We start from the raw sequence: 18,947 nt of genomic DNA, 5'->3' as shown, positions 1-18,947 counted from the left end.
AAATTATTTCATCTTAATAAAGTTTATTAAAAATATATATATATATATATACTCTCCAATTCTGAATAATAGGATAGAACATCCCATAATGTAGCAAAATCTTTATATAAAATATTAATTCAGTCTCCTTTTAACACGTCTAATGAATGGAAATAATTATTCTATATAAATTTTATATACTTTTCATTTTTAATCTTAAAAAAAAAAAAAAAGAAAGAAAAAGCTGTGCCTCGAACCAGAACAGCAGGAAACCTGTCTATCTGTAAGGGAAATGACACACATACCTATCTAGTCTTAGCACAGATAGCCTGAAAGAGTACAGATTCGGTAACGGGAGAGAAACAAAATTCAACTTCACTGTATCAGTTGGCCACTTTTCCATTTCCATGATATATCTATAATTGGGGATCTAACTCTTAACATCTCTACACTGAATTCCTGATGCAATGCCATAAGATCAGCATAGGACTGCGAACCACGAAGGTTGGCAGTTCAAACCAGCTGTTCCCCAGAAACCCTATATAGGGTTGCTCTTAAGTCAGAACCGACTCGACAGCATGTAACAACAATAATATGCTGAACTAGAAGGAATCAATAAAATGTCTACTTTCTTCACTGAAATATTGGATGATGCATATCAATATCCTACTGCATTCTGTTTATGTTTGTATAAAGAGAGACTGAAAGACTACAATTTTTTTCTTTTACTCAATTACCATTGCTGCCTACTGTAGTGGTTTAAACACACACTTTCCTGGTATAATGAGACATATAGCAGGACTGGGGCTATATAAACTGTAACTTTGAAAGCATTTTAAAAATATAAATTAAGCGCCTTTAAGGCTGCTTCTTCCCAGTTATTTGTTTTCTTTACCCAATACTGAAATATTGCCAGTCATGTTTGAGGATCACATTTAAATATTTAAAATTTATCTATAGTCTTAGTTTATATTTGATACAATTTTTGAATTTGAATATGAAATCTAAAAATAGTAACAAATGCTTTTTACTAGAAGTAAAGACACATGTAGGATACCCAGCAAATTCAAAACAAAACATTTCATAGAACTTATTAAATCACAGACTACTATGGAGGTCTGTAAAAGGGGGGTTTGGAGGAATAATAGATATACATCAAAGATATATTAGTTTGAATACTATCCATTATTGTTTCTATGACCAATATTTAAAAAAAGATATTGTTATACAATCAAAATAGACTGACACTGATCTAACTATTATGTGTAAAAATAGTGCACTTTCTTCCACAAAGCAAATTTGCATTCTAACAGCAGTAAACAAACACGAGGTGTTTTTGTTTGTTTGTTTTAAAGTACAGCTAAAGGGCTAAGACTGATAAAGATTTTTAAATTAAGGCATTCAAAATGGGTGAAGTTACCTATTATGAAGCATTAGGAAACTGAAATAACTTTAAACCTTTTGTTACATTAACTGCTTAAACATTAACATGCAGTTTCTGTCAGATCCGCATGAATGAATGATATAAACCAACACTATGGCTTCATACAAGTGCATAGTTGCAACTGATACATGGGTAAAAAAATAAAGTGGGAAGTTTAAAAAACCCTCTTGCAGTATTACAGTACTGTGTGTGTGTGTGTGTGTGTGTGTACACATACACAGTATAATGATCACTTCCTAAAGATGTAGTCTGTATCACTGTAGTGATATCCATTCTCAGATTCTTCTGGTAAATGTGCTGGTGAAATTTCTGTTGAAGCTGAAAAGATGATTTCTTTCATGATTCTCAATCCTTTTGTACAATGTAGTGTGAGTGACTTCCAAGAGAGCTTTATGAAATCAGTTAGGAAGGGCTGCGTATGGTATCCTTACTCTATCAACCAATCACTGTTGGTTCAACTTGTTGCTTCAAAGGAGTCCAGAAATCTCTCCAAGATGTGTAATTTATACCGCAGACAAAAGGAGAACACATATATGAATATGTGCATAGACATAAGTCTCTCAGGAAAATATAGCTTTTTAATAAATTTTGGGCCATCATATATATCAGTCTTGTTTTAACTGGAAGAATATGATCACCTTGAGTAATGACTGCATTCATAGAAGGCAGTTAGCTAGAAAAAGAGAAAAAAATAAAGTTAGGATATAACAGATAGTTAAATTCTTTGAAAAGGGATTCTGTATTATTAAATTACACTGTCATTTAACATCAAAATCATGCATATGCATACTATACTGTCATTTAACAATTAATACTTTCAATATAAAAATCATGCATAAGCTTTTCCTGTTTTTAGGTACATGTAATTATATTCTTTCTTAATATATGTAAAGACTTTAGCACCTATCACACTGGCTACACACATTACAATAAGTTTATGATTAACTAGTTATTATTGTTAAACTGGAGTCCTGATATGGCACTATGTGACAATACACTGGACTACAAGGTCAGTTTGAATCGCAAGGGCAGCAGTTCAAATTTACCAGTCGCTCCTAGAAACTCTTCACAGGATCACTATGAGTTGGAACCGACTTGAAGGCACTTAACAACAGGGTTAAACAATGTGTTACAGAATAACACAACTCAATATAAACTTGATTTGGGGTTCAAATGCTAGCTGCTTTTTCAAATATAATTGAAAGAGCATTTAATTTACAGATTGAGTTCTAGTTGACCAATTGACACTAAGGCACATTTTCCTTATCTATGAAATGGGCATATATATAAATATAAAAAAGGTAATAGTAAATATATTAAAATATGTATATATTATATATTTAAGATGATGAGACTTGGGAACTCTGAGCCCACGGGCACTGACGTAACCATTAGGGGTTAGAATTGAGAATGAAGTAGCCAGTAGGGAGTCTGAAGTAGGGAGAAGCACACAAGAGCACCCAAACTTGCAGATGGTAGCCATCTAGCTTGGATGGGTTGCTGATCAGAACTCAACCACAGGAAGAAGTTTGAAGCAAGCGTAAATTGCTATATTTGATGAACCGGACTTTTGCTTATGGATGTAGTTTAAAATTCCAACCGGAGGGGAAGGATTCTTCATATCAAGGAACAAGCCTGTCCCCTCAGTATACAGGGTTGATAGGGACAGGTAACTTAAAGACACTGGGAGCTATAAAGACACAAAGTGGTCAGGTTACAAGCTTTCAAGACTGTGTTTAGTTTCAAAACAAGGGAGGTATGATAGAATCTCTACTGAAAAGTTCTTCTCTTGTCCAGATGGGTCTGGTGATTGGGGATGGGGAGAATGATGATGGTATTCTTTTGACTCAATAGTAATTATTATCATGACTAATTGAAATGGTCACAACTATAAATGTAGAAGAAGTGAAACAAAAAGGGGGGAGTAGTTAACCTTTCATTCCAGAAACAAAGCACCGTAGGACCATCAAGAGGGAAGAGCATGAGCAGAGCATGGGACCTACCAGAAAGCAGATGCAATAGAGAGAGAGAGCAGCTGAAGACTCTAGACTCTTGGAATGAGAAAGGATGTGTGTCTGTGGGCAGAAGGCTGGTTTGCAAAATGTACCCTTTGGACATTTAAACAAATATATAAAAAGGGGCAGGGAAGGAACAGAGGTTGCCTGAATACTGTTAACTGATGGTACATGGAGGCGATTATATTCATTGTAATGAAATAAAATGTGATTTGCTAAATAAATATAGAACTGATGATCTACCCTGTAAACTATCAAGCAAATTCACATAAAAAGCTTAAAAAATACTCCGTGAAATCTGATTACAAATAGATACCAATTTTATGATCTAAGTATTTCTTTAGCAACATTAAGACAAACATTACTTCTTACATCCCATGTAAAAGGTTTAAATGCATGAGATTTCACTTTCATTCAAATCTCAGTCATTATTAACCAAACTAGATTATAATCTCTAAAAGTACAAGAACTTTTATAACATATCACTAGCATTCTTCAGTAAGGGTAACACTAAATTATCAAAACACACATCTCGCACATCACAAAGAAAGCCAAATCAGAAATAGTTATTGCACAGCACTTATTAGACTTACAAAGTTTTTATAGTTTCAATTCTCTAAAGTTAGAAGAAGAAAAGAAAGGGTAGGAAGGAGAGTAGGGAGAAAATAGAAGGAATCCCATGCTATGTTCACAAACTAGTACAGGTCTAATAAGTTGAAAACATTGTCAGATTTATTTCTCCTCTCAATATGGCTTCTTAGAAATGAATAGAAAATACCAGAATTAACTCTTGTTATTTCCACAAGTTTCATTTCTAAAATAAAAAACAAAGCCCAAGTGTATTAAACATTACAGCCAATAAAGAATCTGAACATAGCATTTCCACTTTGTACTTAGGACAGGAATTCCAGTTAGATACTTCCTAAAATCTAATTTTGAAAGACACACTAAAAATTTTTTTTACAGAATTTCAAATCTAGTAAAATATAATGAAAGTCCAAGTGCAAACTACATGCACTACCTGGAAATACAACTCATTTTTTGATTTACCCCATTTATTTTCTTCAGAAATCAAAAACATCGTCATCATCATCACCACCATCAACATCATCAAATGACCAATCCCAGTCTTTAAATGCCAAATCAAGCAATCTGCAATAGGAGGTTTGCAAATTTATACTCTAACATTATTTAAAGACTGCAGTTTAATGCTATGATGTAGTAAAAATCATACTTTTAATGTGTTCTAAGCACTTTCTTACCTTTCATATATAACAATATGACTAAAATTAAGATGGTCGCATAAAAGGATAATGCATATAATCACCTTGGCCAGGTATGCTTTCCAGAAAATCAGAGAGGTGATGACAAGAAGACATATTGCAATTTTCTCCCAATGAAGATGTGTGTGGTTTGACTTTAGACCTATGAGCATTCTCATCACAAAACTGCCTAATTGTCAGTTCACATTTCCCAGAATAAACTTGAGTATAAAAGGGGAGTCAAAAATATATTGGGCTTAGAGCAGAGGTATGCTTGTTTTTTCTGTTTGTGTTATGTTTGTTTGTGGTTTTTCTCAGTATAATAACCTCAATTGCCATTTGCAATAACTTTTATTGGAAAACACAGGAGTACTTTTCATTGTTTATAATTGTGATGTTCATAAATCAACTTGTGACAAGGAACTCATCTGCCTCTCAAATTCCCATCTGTGATCACTGAATCAGTGGTTCTTAAATGTAACCCACTGCCATGGAATCAGTTCCAACTCATGCCAAGTTTACAGGTCAGAGTAAACTGTTCTCTAGGGTTACTGGGAGCCAATTAGATAGCCTCATCTTTCTTCTAAAGAGCAGCTAATGGGTTTGAACTGCCTGCCTTGTGGTTAGCAGCCCAATGCTTATTAACCCACCACTCCACAGGGCTCCTTATAAAAATTCAGTTATTTATAATGCATATTCCCAGGCCCCACCCCAGGATATTCTGATATAATTGGATTAAGGTGGGGGTGGAAGTAAAATAAAAAACCTGAAGTGAATTCTGATGCAGTTGGTAGACATAGAATAGGTTGATGGATGACTCACCTAATTTAAAAGTAAACCAACTTTAATTACTGTTTTCAAAATGTGATGAATACCAAACAGTACTTGCAGAAACATACACACTTACATATAGTTACTTATTCATTCTGGTAGCGTAGTGGCTACGAATTGGGCTGCGAACCGCAAGGTCAGCAGTTAGAAACTACCAGCTGCTCTGCGGGAGAAAGATGAGGCTTTCTGCTCCCATAAAGATTTACAGCCTCGGAAACCCTGTTCAGGGTCGCTATGGGTCGGAACCGACTCGACGGTATTTAATAACAACAACATAGATTAATATCGACAAAAAAACCTGTGAGAACTAGAACTTGATGGGACTACCTTGTTCTTTTTCTGGGTCTTGTCACAGTTTCTCATCACTTCAGTCACTCTCAGGGAAAAATTATGTGTTTTCCTTCTCTGGAAAATTTCAGCATTTCACAGGTTTTACTGCACTCAGTTTTATGGTGTAAAATACCTTTTAGCTACTGCTGGGGAAACTGAGAAAAATTCAGGATCAGAAATCCTTCTTCAGTAGCTAAGCCTCAAAGTTTAGCATACTTTATGAAAAATCTATCATTTCATACTGCTTATGAGTTTAATTATATCCCCCAGAAATATGTGTTGTAAATTTTAACTGTTATGCCTGTGGTTTGGTGCTGAAGGATAAGCACTGGACTGCTAGCAAAAAGGCTGGTGGTTCAAACCCACTAGACATTCCTCAGAAACCCTATCCAGTCACTATGGGTTACAACCAACTTGATGGCACTTAACAACATGCCTGTGGTTAAAGAGACCAGGTGGTGCTGTAGCAGACTCACGAGGTCAGCGGTTTAAACCCACCAGCGGCTCCAAGGAGAAAGAGAAAGCTTTTGCTCACATAAAGCTTTGCAGCCTCGGGGCCATGAGTAGAAATTGATTTGATGGTAGTGGGTTTGGTTTCCGGCTATGCCTGCGGTTATAACTCTCTTTAGGAATGTGTTGTCTTTGTCATGTTAAGGAGGCCGAATTAATATAAGGTATATCTTCAATCAATTGCTTTTGAGATATAAAAGAGATTAAATGCATGCTAGAAGCAGAATTAGGATAAAATAGATGCCAAGATACATGGAGATCTCCAAGGAACCAGGAGGTAAAAGTTGAAGGACGTTCCTCCAGAGTCAACAGAGATGAAATGCTTTTCCTCCTAAAGCTGGCCTATGAAACTTTGAGAAAATAAATTTCCACTTGTGAAAGCCACCCACTAGTGGTATTTCTGTTATAGGAGCACCAAAAAGCTAAGACACATACCCTTCCAGAACCTTTGAAATATATTCCTAATTCTGGTCATTCAATTTAAGAAGGCCTTTTGATGGCTCACAAAATAGAGTATCACCCATGAATACTGTACTCCTTTATAAAATCATCTCTATGAGACCAAATGGTTAACAACTACTTTAAAACAAAGATGAGGACTGTAAGGGGGCAGGAAAACTAGAGCAACCAGAATGGAAATATTGAGCAAGGTCATGCTCTGTGAAGAATAGCCAATGTCACTGAACAATTTGTGCAAATTATTGAGTGGAAGCTAAACTGCTGTGCACACCCTCACTAAAACACAATAAAATATTATCAACAACAAAAAAACTGCTTCTGAAATCTGGTTTCTTCTCTTTATTTTGAGGCAGTACTTTAGTTCAGGACCTACATGGTGGCTATAGGTCAGAACTGATTTGACGGCACTTAACAACAACAACCCAATACAACAATGACCAAAACGCTGCCTGGTGTGCACCACCCTATGACTCACTGGAGATCTATCAGATCATTGTGAGCCACAGCGTTTTCACTGGCTGAGTTTCAAAGTAGATCATTAGACCATTCTTTCCAGTCTGTCTTAGTCTGGAAGCTCTGCTAAAAACCTTTCAGGATCATAGCAACATATAAGCAAGCTAACACTGACAGACAGATGGTGGCTGCACGTGAAGTGCATTCCATGTGTCTCTGGTATGGAAAGCGAGACTTCTACTACTAAACCAGTAATGCCTCACAATACAACATTACAAATACACAAATAACACTAACAACTTATTAACTCTGCATATTATGCCTAAAGCTGTTTTCCTCCTTATTTCTTTGCCTTGTTGTTATTGTTAGGTGCCATCAAGTCGGTACCTACTCATGGGGATTTTATGCACAGCAGAATGAAACATTGCCTGATCCTGGGCCAACCACACCACTGTTGCTACGCTTGAGTAGAAAACAATTAATCCTCCAATTTTTGAGATATCTAACGCCCTCAGGTTGAATTCTTCATGCTTTTCTTTGTTCCCACACAGCACTCTCTTTATGCTTCTATAGTGCATAACATTTTTTGTAGTACTTAAAAACAGATTGAGAAACTCATAAAATGGGTATATACTTCAGGCTTGTGAAACATTGACAATGAAAGGTTGCATTAATTTTGAATTGTACCAGAAATATATGATTGTCCCATTTCTTTACATCTTGCCAATACTGAGTCTCTTAATCCTTGCCAGGTTGGCATGTGAAAAATAATTTTACAATATAATTTAAAAATTGATTCAATATGAATTTGCTTAAAATGCTGTCAATATTTTTAATATGACCAACCTATCTGTATTACAAGGGTCCTGGTGTGGCACTGGACCACAAGGTCGGTTTGAACCACAAAGCTGGTAGTTCAAACTCACCAGCCACTCCTTGGAAACCCTATACAGAGTACCTATGAGTAGGAACCAACTTGATGGCATTTTATACCAACAACTTCTACATTATAATGTCTGCATGTACCGCACTAACTTTTTTATTGGGAAGAGATAATTTTAAAAATAATTTACAAGACCTTCTTATCTATAAAAAGATACTAATCCACTTTTATCATATATATTACAAATATATGGTATTTTAAAATTTACAAAGTTTTAATTTTCAGGTAGTCTACTAATCTTTGACTATATTTTCTGTCTTTGTAACATCTTTCTCTCACAGAACCACTGGTAGTTTCAAACTGCTGATCTTGAGATTAGCAGGCCGACTTACAACTATGTACGATTGTATGATCATACATACATTTATCTATATGGGAGTACTGGTGGCACTGTGGGTTAATGCGCTGGACTACAAAGTCAGTTTGAACCAAAAGGTTGGCGATTCAAGCTCACCAGCCACTTCTTGGAAAATCTATACAGGGTTGCTATGGGTCGGAACCGACTTAACGGCATTTAACAACAATTTTATATATATATAATATATATATATATGAATGAGGTGGTTCCATAGGATAAGCACTGGACTGCAAACCACAAGGTTGGTGCTTTGAGCCCCTCAGCTACTCCATGGGAGAAATATGAAGCTTTTTACTCCCACAAAAATTTACAAGTCTAGGAAAATCTATACAAGGTCACTATGACTCAGATCGACTAGACAGCACTTAACAACAAATTATATAGATATGGCATCCTGGCGTGGGTAAACGCACTGAAGTGCAAAGTCAGTTTAAATTTCAAGGTCAGTTGTTCAAGCTCACCAGTTGCTCCTTGGAAACCCTACACAGAGTCTCTATGGGTCAGAACTGATTTGATGGCATTTAACAACAGATGTGTGTGTGTGTGTATATACATATATGTATATATATGATGTTTCTTTTAAAAATACGTTAGAAGAGCTCTCTAATGCATCTTGTAGCCCTGAATCTATACAAATTACCAATTTACCCTTCTGATGTATAAATAAGAAAATAAATAACAATACCTGTTTATAAGACTATTTTAAAGATCAAATGAGAGAATAAAGGAAATTAAATGAGACTATAATATATATTAATAAAGCATTTTGGAAGCTGAAATATACTACATATATTAAAATACTTATGCATCAATAATCTCATAATTTTTATTAGTATACTAATAAAACTTTACTAATTACATGTTTTGCTTAAGGCATACAGAATAAATTGTTGTTAAGTGCTGTCAATTCAATTCCAACCCTGTACAGGGTTTCCATGGAGCAGCTGATGGGTTTGAACTGCTAACCTTGTGGTTCACTGCTGAAACGCCAATTCTACCTTTGTAACTGACGTAATAAAAATAGGTGAGGATGTATCTAAATGATTTCCTTGAGATATTAATTTCAAGAAAGTTGTACATATAGTGTTTTTTGTTAGAATGACAAGATTCTAATAATATGTGAATGCACTTCATTATTTTTATGCTGAAGGTCATCCTACACGAAAGAACAGAAAGAATACCTAAAATTAGAAGAAACTCTGGTAGCGTAGTGGTTAAAAATTGGGCTGTGAACCTTAAGGTCAGTGGTCGAAACTACCAGCCGCTCCGCGGGAGAAAAATGAAGCTTTCTACTCCCGTAAGGATTTATACTCTCGGAAACCCTGTACAGGGTCGCTATGGGTCGGAACCGACTCAATGGCACTTAACAACAACAATTGGTCTAAATATATACCTTCTCCTTGAGTTAAACAAACCTTCATGTTCACATTTATGAATAGCAATGCTTGTGACTAAATGCTGCAGTAAATAATAAACAAAGAAAGATTATTCTGACCAAAGATATTTCAATTAAGTCACTTTAACATAGTTATATCAAAATATTATTTTTAAATAAAATCAGTTTTTAAAAATTAGCTAATAATGTGCAGAAGGAGTCTTCTGTTGTGGTGTTGTAGGATAAGCACCGGACTGTTAACCAAAACGTAAGCAGTTCAAATCCACCAGCTGTTCCTCAGAACCTCTATACAGAGTCACTATGAGTCAGATCTGACTAGATGACATTTAACAATGTGTAGAATGATCTTTCCTGACCTTACTTCATATTATTCCCATCTCAATTACAACTAATGTTTACTTTGCCTAATAGTTAGAATCTGCATTTTAAAATGCCAGTATATTACTTTTCAAATTCAGACAAAAGATTGTGTCTTTAGATTTGAATTAAGACTTAAGATTGCTTTTTGTCTCCCAACCCACCAAAAATAAAATGCTTTGCAACATTATATGCAATATATGTATCTGACACTTAAAAGATGTATGTGCAGTCTTTATCCCATTTACTAGACAAAATATTTACAAAAATCCTAATATATCATCACAAAAATGGATCCTTTCAATATTTTTTATTGAATTTAATGTATTTATGTGACTCAGTAAATTTATATTACCATCATTCAAATCAATCACAAGCATGCTAAAATAGTTTCAAATATTTGGTATTCCATATAATACTAAGCAAACGAAAATTGTAACAGGAAAAATTTGCAACATGAATATAAGTAACAAAATATTTTTAGAATTTTACTTTTTTTTTTTACAAAGTTTTTGTTTATTACCTTGGTTTGTTTGGAGGAAGCTGTCGACTCGGCCGTCTAATAGACTGGTTTTGTTGTATCTTCATTGAAGTTCTAGGAGATGACCGTGCAAATGGGTCTGGAGCTGGAGGCTTTTTAGGTATCTTCTTTACCAACCGACTAACCCACTTCTGCTGCTCTTCTGTAGAATTTGCTAATACCAATAGATTCTTTGCCGTTGAAATATCATAATACACTATAAAGAAATATTTTTTAAAAAATTAATGTGCTCAAAATAGCCTGAACATAAATTGTATTGGTGAAGCATGTAATTCACTATTTACCTTTGCAAGGTGCTATAATCTCCTCCTTTTTGTCCATGTGGTCTTTATGACATTTAATATGGCAGCGACGACACTCTAAAGCAGGAGGAGGTTTAAACATATGCCACAGGGGCTTCATACAAGCCTCACAGTTAGTTGGGAAATGATAAAGAGTAGGAATAAACTCATGTCCCTTATGGCAAATGTAATTTGATTTTTCTCCCACTGGCTCCACTGGAAATTCTTGTTCCTTCTTACTTTCTCCTTCATTGGCATATAAGATCTATAAATACCAAAATAAATCATAAATAATTTCCAAACATCAACTGTTTTTTAATGCAGTAACAACCATGATACTGTAAATAATATTAACTTAAACTATTCAATGAGAAAAAAATACAATTTAAATTCAAACTTCAGTAGATTCTGCCTAATCAAGAGTGTATATCAGAAAAGTCATTCAACAGTTACTTTGGCTTAAAAGACTCAACTCTTTTCAAACACTGGTTCCTCATTTCCCCCATTATATTTTACTATGTTTTAGCACATTTATCAACATAGGTTGGCAAAAGGTCAATTTGTACTTGATAAGTTTTTCTGGGGGAAAACTGTTCAAAGCAATCTCCTGAGGAAATGTGGCAACTGTATTAGTTAGTATTCTTAAGAACATAAAACTAGATGATAATTGTAGACACATCTCCAACTTAAAATATTTGCATTTGGTGGGCTCATGGGGGAAGAAAAGGGTAAAAGGATATGCTATATGCTCCAAATAAACATTATAAACAACCAGAAGACAAGAATCAATTCCCTCACAGTACACCAAGACCAAATGACTTTTTACACAGAAGAAACTCAATACCTAATTGTTGGTTTGATTAATTTGAAACATGGAAGTAATAAAAAGAAGAATTTGGCCTTATTTTAAATTGGAAGTAAAAGATCTATGAAGTGTAAAATTTAACTTTTTGTTGTTAGGTATCATTGAGTCAACTCCAACTCATAGCAACCATATGTTATTTTAAAAAATAACAAAAGAACTTTCTAGAGAACTGAACATGAAAACAAAAACAGAGGGAGAAAGTTCTTAATTTTAAAAATTACAACTAATCTTGAAAAGAAGGATAGCAGAGACCAGAAACATGATATCAACAAACTACAGACTTTATTTTAACAAGTAAAATGGAGAATGAAGATGTACTAAACAGAATAAGCATGAAAGTCAAACACACAGAAAGAACCATCTTTAAATGTGACTGAAACAGAAAGGTAATCTAAAGAAGGCCCAAGAATAAAGAAATGGGATCTTTGTCCTATTTGGACCTCTAAAGATGAAAAAGAAAAAACAAACAAAAAAAAACCTATGTTTACCTGGAATATCCTTGGAATTTCTTTAGCATCTGCTCTATATACATCTGTCTGTGTAACTGGTCGGACATGAAATAACTTGCTATAAAAGATTTTTAATAAAGGAGTAAAATATTACCAAAGGATCAAATTACATTAGATATCCTATACTTAGAAGTTTACTTTGACCCCTTTTACAATCATACAAATATAGGATTTCAATCATCCCTTGAGATTTTGAGAAATTCCCAATAAGAAATTTTCTAATAAGCTTCAGAAAACATTAAAGACCCATGAAATAGCTAACCCTACATCCCGACTTTCATCTGTATGAAGCAAAGAATAAGAAACTGTCAATGGTATAATAGGAGCTACACTATGAGTTCTCATATGAAAATTTATACTAAATGTCAAAAAAATAGTCACATTACTCTCTTATCACACTTTAAAAGGTGAAAAAAAGTACAATTTCTAAATATTCTAATAAAAATACTTACTCTATATCTAAAACCATGTAAGGATTAGACTGCTCTTTATCCTGTTCACTGTCATAGAAAAGGATCTTCTTACTGCTTACAATCACATACTATTAAAAACAGGGAGGGAAGAAATCAAACAACGATTATAGTTATTATATACTATCTTTGAAAATAAGTTCTATATTAACAATAAAAATATATAAATGCCTAAGTTAAATACTTCAAGTATGTAAAGTATCCTAAGGAAAATATCCCTTAAAACAAAAACTTTTGGTTTCTGTTGTTGTTAAGTGTTGTCAAGTCGGTACCTTATTTATGCATAACAGAATGAAACACTGCCCAGCCCTGCACCAATTGAACAATTGTTGCTATGCTTGAGCCCACTGCTGCTGCCACCGTGCCAATCAATCTCATTGAGGGTTAGATATTTTAATATCTAATATCTAAGCAATAAATAAGCAAATGGTGAAGTGAAGTCTAATACTTTTGAACCGATTTAACTTTGAAATCCTATAGCAAGAGTAACCTTGTAAAAATGGTTATAACAATAGCAATAATCATAGTCATACAGGAAAAAGAATAAAGGAATAAATGGGTCTTTTTCTAATATTTAAAGCACTTTTCCTACTGAAACAGCAAAACCTCCAAAGGTCAGTAAACGTTTATTTTCCTAATATGAAAACCTATTTTATTATTAACAACACACTAATTACTTGAGTTTTACAAAGGTAAATAAAATTACATCATTCCAAATCAGAAGCTTGTAAATTTAAAAGTGCTAGTAGTCACAATTGTAAAGTGATATGGCTAGAGGCAAACCAAAAGGGAAAAACAGAACCATATCTGAAAGTACCAATTACCTTTTTAACCCATCCAAATTTCTTAGTGTTGTTTCGCACAGGCAATGATAGCCATCCTTCTAATCTTGATTCTATAAACAAACATAAAAAATAAGGATAAATATAGTAATTCTCCTTAGAGAAAGTTAATGAAATGATAAAAGTCACATAACTAATAGGCCATTTCATTACCATTATACATCATCTAAGACAGGATCAGTATAAGTTATAAAATGTAAAATAAAATTTAGGTTATATTATATCTGCAACAGATAGTCTATAGTTTTACAAAGTCAAATGTCCTGTTGATTAAATTCATGCACTTGCAAAGTTCAGCAGAAAAAAAAAAAAAAAAAAAAAGCAAAAGAGCAGCAGTTCTATTCTCACTGCTACAACTGCACTGAATTCTTAATTTTTTCCTTTGGAAGAAGGACAAATTATAGAAATAGAACACATATTCTTTAAGGAGAAAACATTTTAAATGAGTAATTCACATGTGTAAAGAGATCAAACTTAAAATGAAATAAAATTATTACAGATCAAATTTAGTTCATAGGTAGCAATATAACAAAAATGTTTTTATACTTCAAAATATCAAAATCAATAAAATTCTGACTCAACAAGAGAAATACACTGAAGCCTTGGACTTTGTTGTAATGGCATTTGATCAATTTCTTTTAATGAAGTAAGTATTTAAAATAAGTATTTAGGGAGGTTATTCTAAGACCACTTATTTAACATCTACTATGTGGAGTCCTGGTGTGGCGCTATAGGATAATCACTGGATTACTAACCACAGGTTGGCAATTCAAACCCACCAGCCACTCCTGGGAAACCCTATACAGAGTTGCTAATGAGTCTCAACTGATTTAACAGCACTCTAACAACAACATGTGCCTGGAAAGGGGCCCTGGTGTGCTACAGGATAAACAATGGGCTGCTAACCAGAGTCAGGCATTCAAACTCACCAGGTGCTCTGCTCTGCAGGGGAAGAAAAGACGAGGCTGTCTGCTCCCAAAAAGATTTACAGTCTCGGAAATCCTATCTAGCATCACTCTCTGTGAGTTGGAATTGACTCAAAGACAGTGGTTATGTGTCTGAAAAGAAACCCTGGTGGTGGCAAGGATTTGTCATTGGGCTGCTAACTACAAGGTTGGCTGTTCAAACCCACCAGCCACTCCTCAGGAGAGAGATGAGGCTGTCTGCTCTCATAAAGATTATTTATCCATAATCTCAGAAACCTTACCCATAGTCACAAAGAGATGGAACTAACTCATTAAAAGTGAGTTAATGTATCTAAAAGGAACCATGGTAGCAACTGGGTTAAGCACTGGACTGCTAACCAAAAGGTTGGAGGTTCAAACCCACCAACCACTCCTTGAAAAAAAAAAAAAAAAGACAGTCGGCTTCTGTAAAGATTGTTGTTAAAGTGCCATCAAGTCAATTCTAACTCATAGCGAGCGACCCTGGGTAGGATTTCTGAGGAGTGGATGGTGGGTTTGAGCTGCCAACCTTGAGGTTAGAAGTCCAGTGCTTATCCTACAGTGCCACATGAGATCTCCATTTCATACACATAAACCCACTATCATCAAGCCTTGGAAACTCTATGGAGTAGATCTATTCTGTCCTATTGGGTCGCTATGAATTAGAATGGACTTAGTGGGATTGGGTTTGGTTTTGTATGTCTCTGCTGTGCTGCTGTTGCTGTTGTTAAGTGCCATGGAGTCTGCCACAACTCACAGCAACCCTGTATAGGGTTTCCAAGGAACAGCTGGTGGCCCATAGTCCAGTGCAGATCCTACAGTGCCACACCAGAAACAGCAGATGTTTTATATAAATTCTCTTTAAGCCTCAAAACAACCACAAAAATAGGGATTATGACTCTAATTTAGATGAGGAAAGTCTTAAAAAATTGCACAGTAATCCTCTCTGGCTCCAGAGACTATACTTCGATCACTATAGATAGAAGTCCAAACTCTAGGACACATCATGTCCTCCTGCTTATAGCTATTAAAAAAATAAATAAATAAATTGCCTAGCACAATGTTAATGTGACTTGATGAAAATCTTAAGCATATCCTCATAAGCAGTATATGTGCTTTTTCTGCACTATTACTCTTAGTATATAATTTAAATAACAATTTTTTCTTGGTTGAAAAGGGTGAAATGGGCAGTGAAATCACAAACTCTTAATCTATATAATATATGACTAAATTTCTTTAAGTTTATAAAATTATTTAGCAATTATAATAGCAATGTGGTGTGAAAATATCTTACAAACAAATTCCTTGTTCATGCAGTAGTTTATTTTTAACTGAGCATAAATAGCAAAATGTTAGAGTTAGTGAGTCTATTAGTAGGTTATAAAAATTCCTCAAAACAACTGAAATTACAAGAATGGGGAAAAAGCCGAAAGGTAGACATTTTCAGGATTATCACCTGTACCATTAGGTTCCGGCGAATTGGGTAAGTAAGGCAAGGGTTCGTCTTCTGAGTCAGAATCAGAGTCAACAAGTATGTGAGAACTGGAAGGCTTAGTGGCAATATTGAGAGAAGTAGAGGAACGCTGGTAGGTGAATGACATGGATTCCATAGTGTGTGACTGAGTGATATGAACTAAACACCCAACATAAAAGGAAGTAAGAATGCAGAAAGAAGTTAAGAGAAAATAAAGTGAAAGCATAGAGAGCTATTATAACATAAAAGCTAATTACAGAAACTAAATATGTAGAGTTTTCTTTGTATACTTTTTTTATTTAAATGAAAATTTTTGTCAAAATCAGCAAGTTCAAACTGTTGTCTGAATACTCACTCTAAGGAATAATTCTGTTCTAAAAGAAAACCATTTTTCTCCAAGAGCAGTCAGCACAAGGTTTAAGACAATTTACTGATTTACAGCTATGATAAGGCTTTTAACAAAACAAACAGGAGTAAAAATAATTCTGTACCTGGAAATCCATCATCTGCCTCAGTATCCCCTGGTCCACTGCCTATACTGGAACTATCTAGACCAATATGCAGGGCCTGGAGCTGTGACCGTAGCTGCTCAATGTCACTGTCTTTACTGTCCAGTGTCATCTGCAGTTCAATACGGATCTGGCTCTCTTCAGCTATTTGCTGTAAGAAGTTAAATTAAATTAATTAGATCTAATATCTCTCATATTTTTATTCATTTCAATAATAATAATCAAGTTAATATTTTTGTGAAATGTCCTACAACAAATGAAATACACAGATATAAAAACAGTTCTGCTTCTTTAAAAAAGTCTTCAATCTAGAGTTCCAAAATCATTCTTACAGCCTGCATTTCATTCAGTTCTTTCTGATACTTGATCATCTGCTGGGTCAATTTTTCACGTTCAGATTTAAGTTCCATATGTAGCTTTCTATTCTCCTTCTCTTTTCTCCGTACATCTGTGTCACTACCTCGCTTGACAGGTTCTTTTCGATTCATGATCTCAGCCAATTTATTCACAGCCTTAAAAACATAAAAATATGTATATATTGTTTAAAAGATACTGGTTTAAAAGATAACAGTAATAAGAAACATTGGAAACAGAGACTGGTCACAACGGTCCAACATGGTGAATATAATTAATGTCACTAAACTGCACACTCAAAAATGGTTGAAACTGTAAATGTTTTGCTGTATATATTCTACCATAATAAAAATAAGTAAATAAAATGAATTATGTCAATGGTTTCTAAGTAACTCATCAATACCAAGTTATACAACTACCAATAATCTCCTTCCCTATACACAGGGTCATAGAAAAAAACATTCCACATTGTTTTAACAGTACACCACCTTCATTTCTCATCATACTTCTCCAATCCATAATGCATTATAGTCTTTCTCCCTCGGTTTTCAGAGAACTGTAATTTAAAATGTTCATAGTTTTGATCTGATGTTACTTCGTATTATGTCTACTTTTTAAAATCCAAAACAACTTCCTTTATCCTTGAGGAAAAGAATTCTGCACTGCCACCAGAAGAACAAAGACCACCTAGGAACCATAAGCATTCAGATAAACAACCATCTGATAGTCAAAAGGCACAGATGCCTTCTGAGATTGATTAAAACTGTTCAGGCTGTTAGCAAATAAATTGGTCACTGGTTAGTTTCTTAAAAGCAGGGCAGGGAGAGAATCATCAATTTACAACAATAATTTTAGAGTATGATTATATATTAAACAAAGAAATAAGAAAAATGTTAATAAATGCTAAATTGAATGCTGTTTAATCAAGTCTAATGTCTTCCAATCTGGTAAAAAAAATCAGCAACTCTTACTATGCATAAAAATCAAAACACACAATGACTACACTTTGCAAACTGCAGAAATGTAAAAGACATAAACTAACAAACATTCAAAATCATATTCAGATTCTATTACACGTACTTGAGTCTTCAGTGTTCTCTCATTTAACAGCTGCTTCTCAAATTGTGCTTTAATAGCTGTTGCACTGATCTCTTCATCTTTCAACCTTGATAGCTCTGAAACATAAAAAGATGTAGAAATTATTTGGTAATTATGGCAATTGACAAATTGTTAGGTATATTCAAAATAAACTTTATGCACTGTCAATACATACGTTCTTGAGCATCTTTCAATTTGTTGTTTAGTTCTTCTTTCTCATTTGCAAGATTGCCAACATCACTAGTTAGTGTCCTATTAGTTTCTTCAAGCTAAGAAATGAAAGGACAAACAAATCACATCACAATTTGTAAAATTTAAATTAGGATTAAAAGCAGTAATTCAAAATGAAAACATTCTAAAATGTTAAAATTGTTTCTCGAAGTATATTCTTTTCTATAAACCCATCCTTCACTTATCAACATGGTTAGGTCCCTAAGAACAGGTCATTACGTGAAAATTGGTGTTGCGTGAAAATAGCGGATGACCACATTAGATCACAAAATCAAAGACAACTACATCATTACATAGTTGCCAAACCACTGAGATTCATGGGTCAAACAGCATTACTCATGTCTCACACCTCAGTGTTCGCTACAACTAAAAGTATGTCATTAATGTACAAAATTGTTGTTGTTGTTGTTGTCAGGTGCCATTGAGTCGGAACCGACTCATAGCGACCCCATGCACAGCAGAACGAAACAATGTCCGATCCTGGGCAACCTC

The 18,947-nt window shown here is 34.4% G+C and overlaps 1 protein-coding gene across 1 annotated transcript in view; it reads right to left on the bottom strand.

Annotated features, from left to right (window-relative positions):
* Positions 1-1,790: 1,790 nt before the first annotated feature.
* The window catches only part of ROCK2 (Rho-associated, coiled-coil containing protein kinase 2), a 213,877-nt gene continuing 196,720 nt past the window's right edge, over positions 1,791-18,947 (bottom strand). Inside the window, exons 22-31 of the mRNA XM_006869473.1 lie at positions 18,400-18,493; positions 18,207-18,301; positions 17,105-17,284; positions 16,755-16,923; positions 13,828-13,898; positions 12,986-13,074; positions 12,513-12,591; positions 11,163-11,424; positions 10,861-11,074; positions 1,791-2,096 (exon numbers count right to left, since the gene is read on the bottom strand). Coding sequence (XP_006869535.1) covers positions 2,093-2,096; positions 10,861-11,074; positions 11,163-11,424; positions 12,513-12,591; positions 12,986-13,074; positions 13,828-13,898; positions 16,755-16,923; positions 17,105-17,284; positions 18,207-18,301; positions 18,400-18,493 — 1,257 coding nt within the window. The 3' untranslated portion in view covers positions 1,791-2,092. The remainder of the gene's footprint in view (positions 2,097-10,860; positions 11,075-11,162; positions 11,425-12,512; positions 12,592-12,985; positions 13,075-13,827; positions 13,899-16,754; positions 16,924-17,104; positions 17,285-18,206; positions 18,302-18,399; positions 18,494-18,947) is intronic.

Source organism: Chrysochloris asiatica, unplaced genomic scaffold (genome assembly GCF_000296735.1).
Source record: "Chrysochloris asiatica unplaced genomic scaffold, ChrAsi1.0 scaffold00131, whole genome shotgun sequence".
Taxonomy (NCBI): Eukaryota; Metazoa; Chordata; class Mammalia; order Afrosoricida; family Chrysochloridae; genus Chrysochloris; species Chrysochloris asiatica.
The sequence above is the reverse complement of the archived record's forward strand: the minus strand, read 5'-3'. Positions and strand labels throughout refer to the sequence as shown.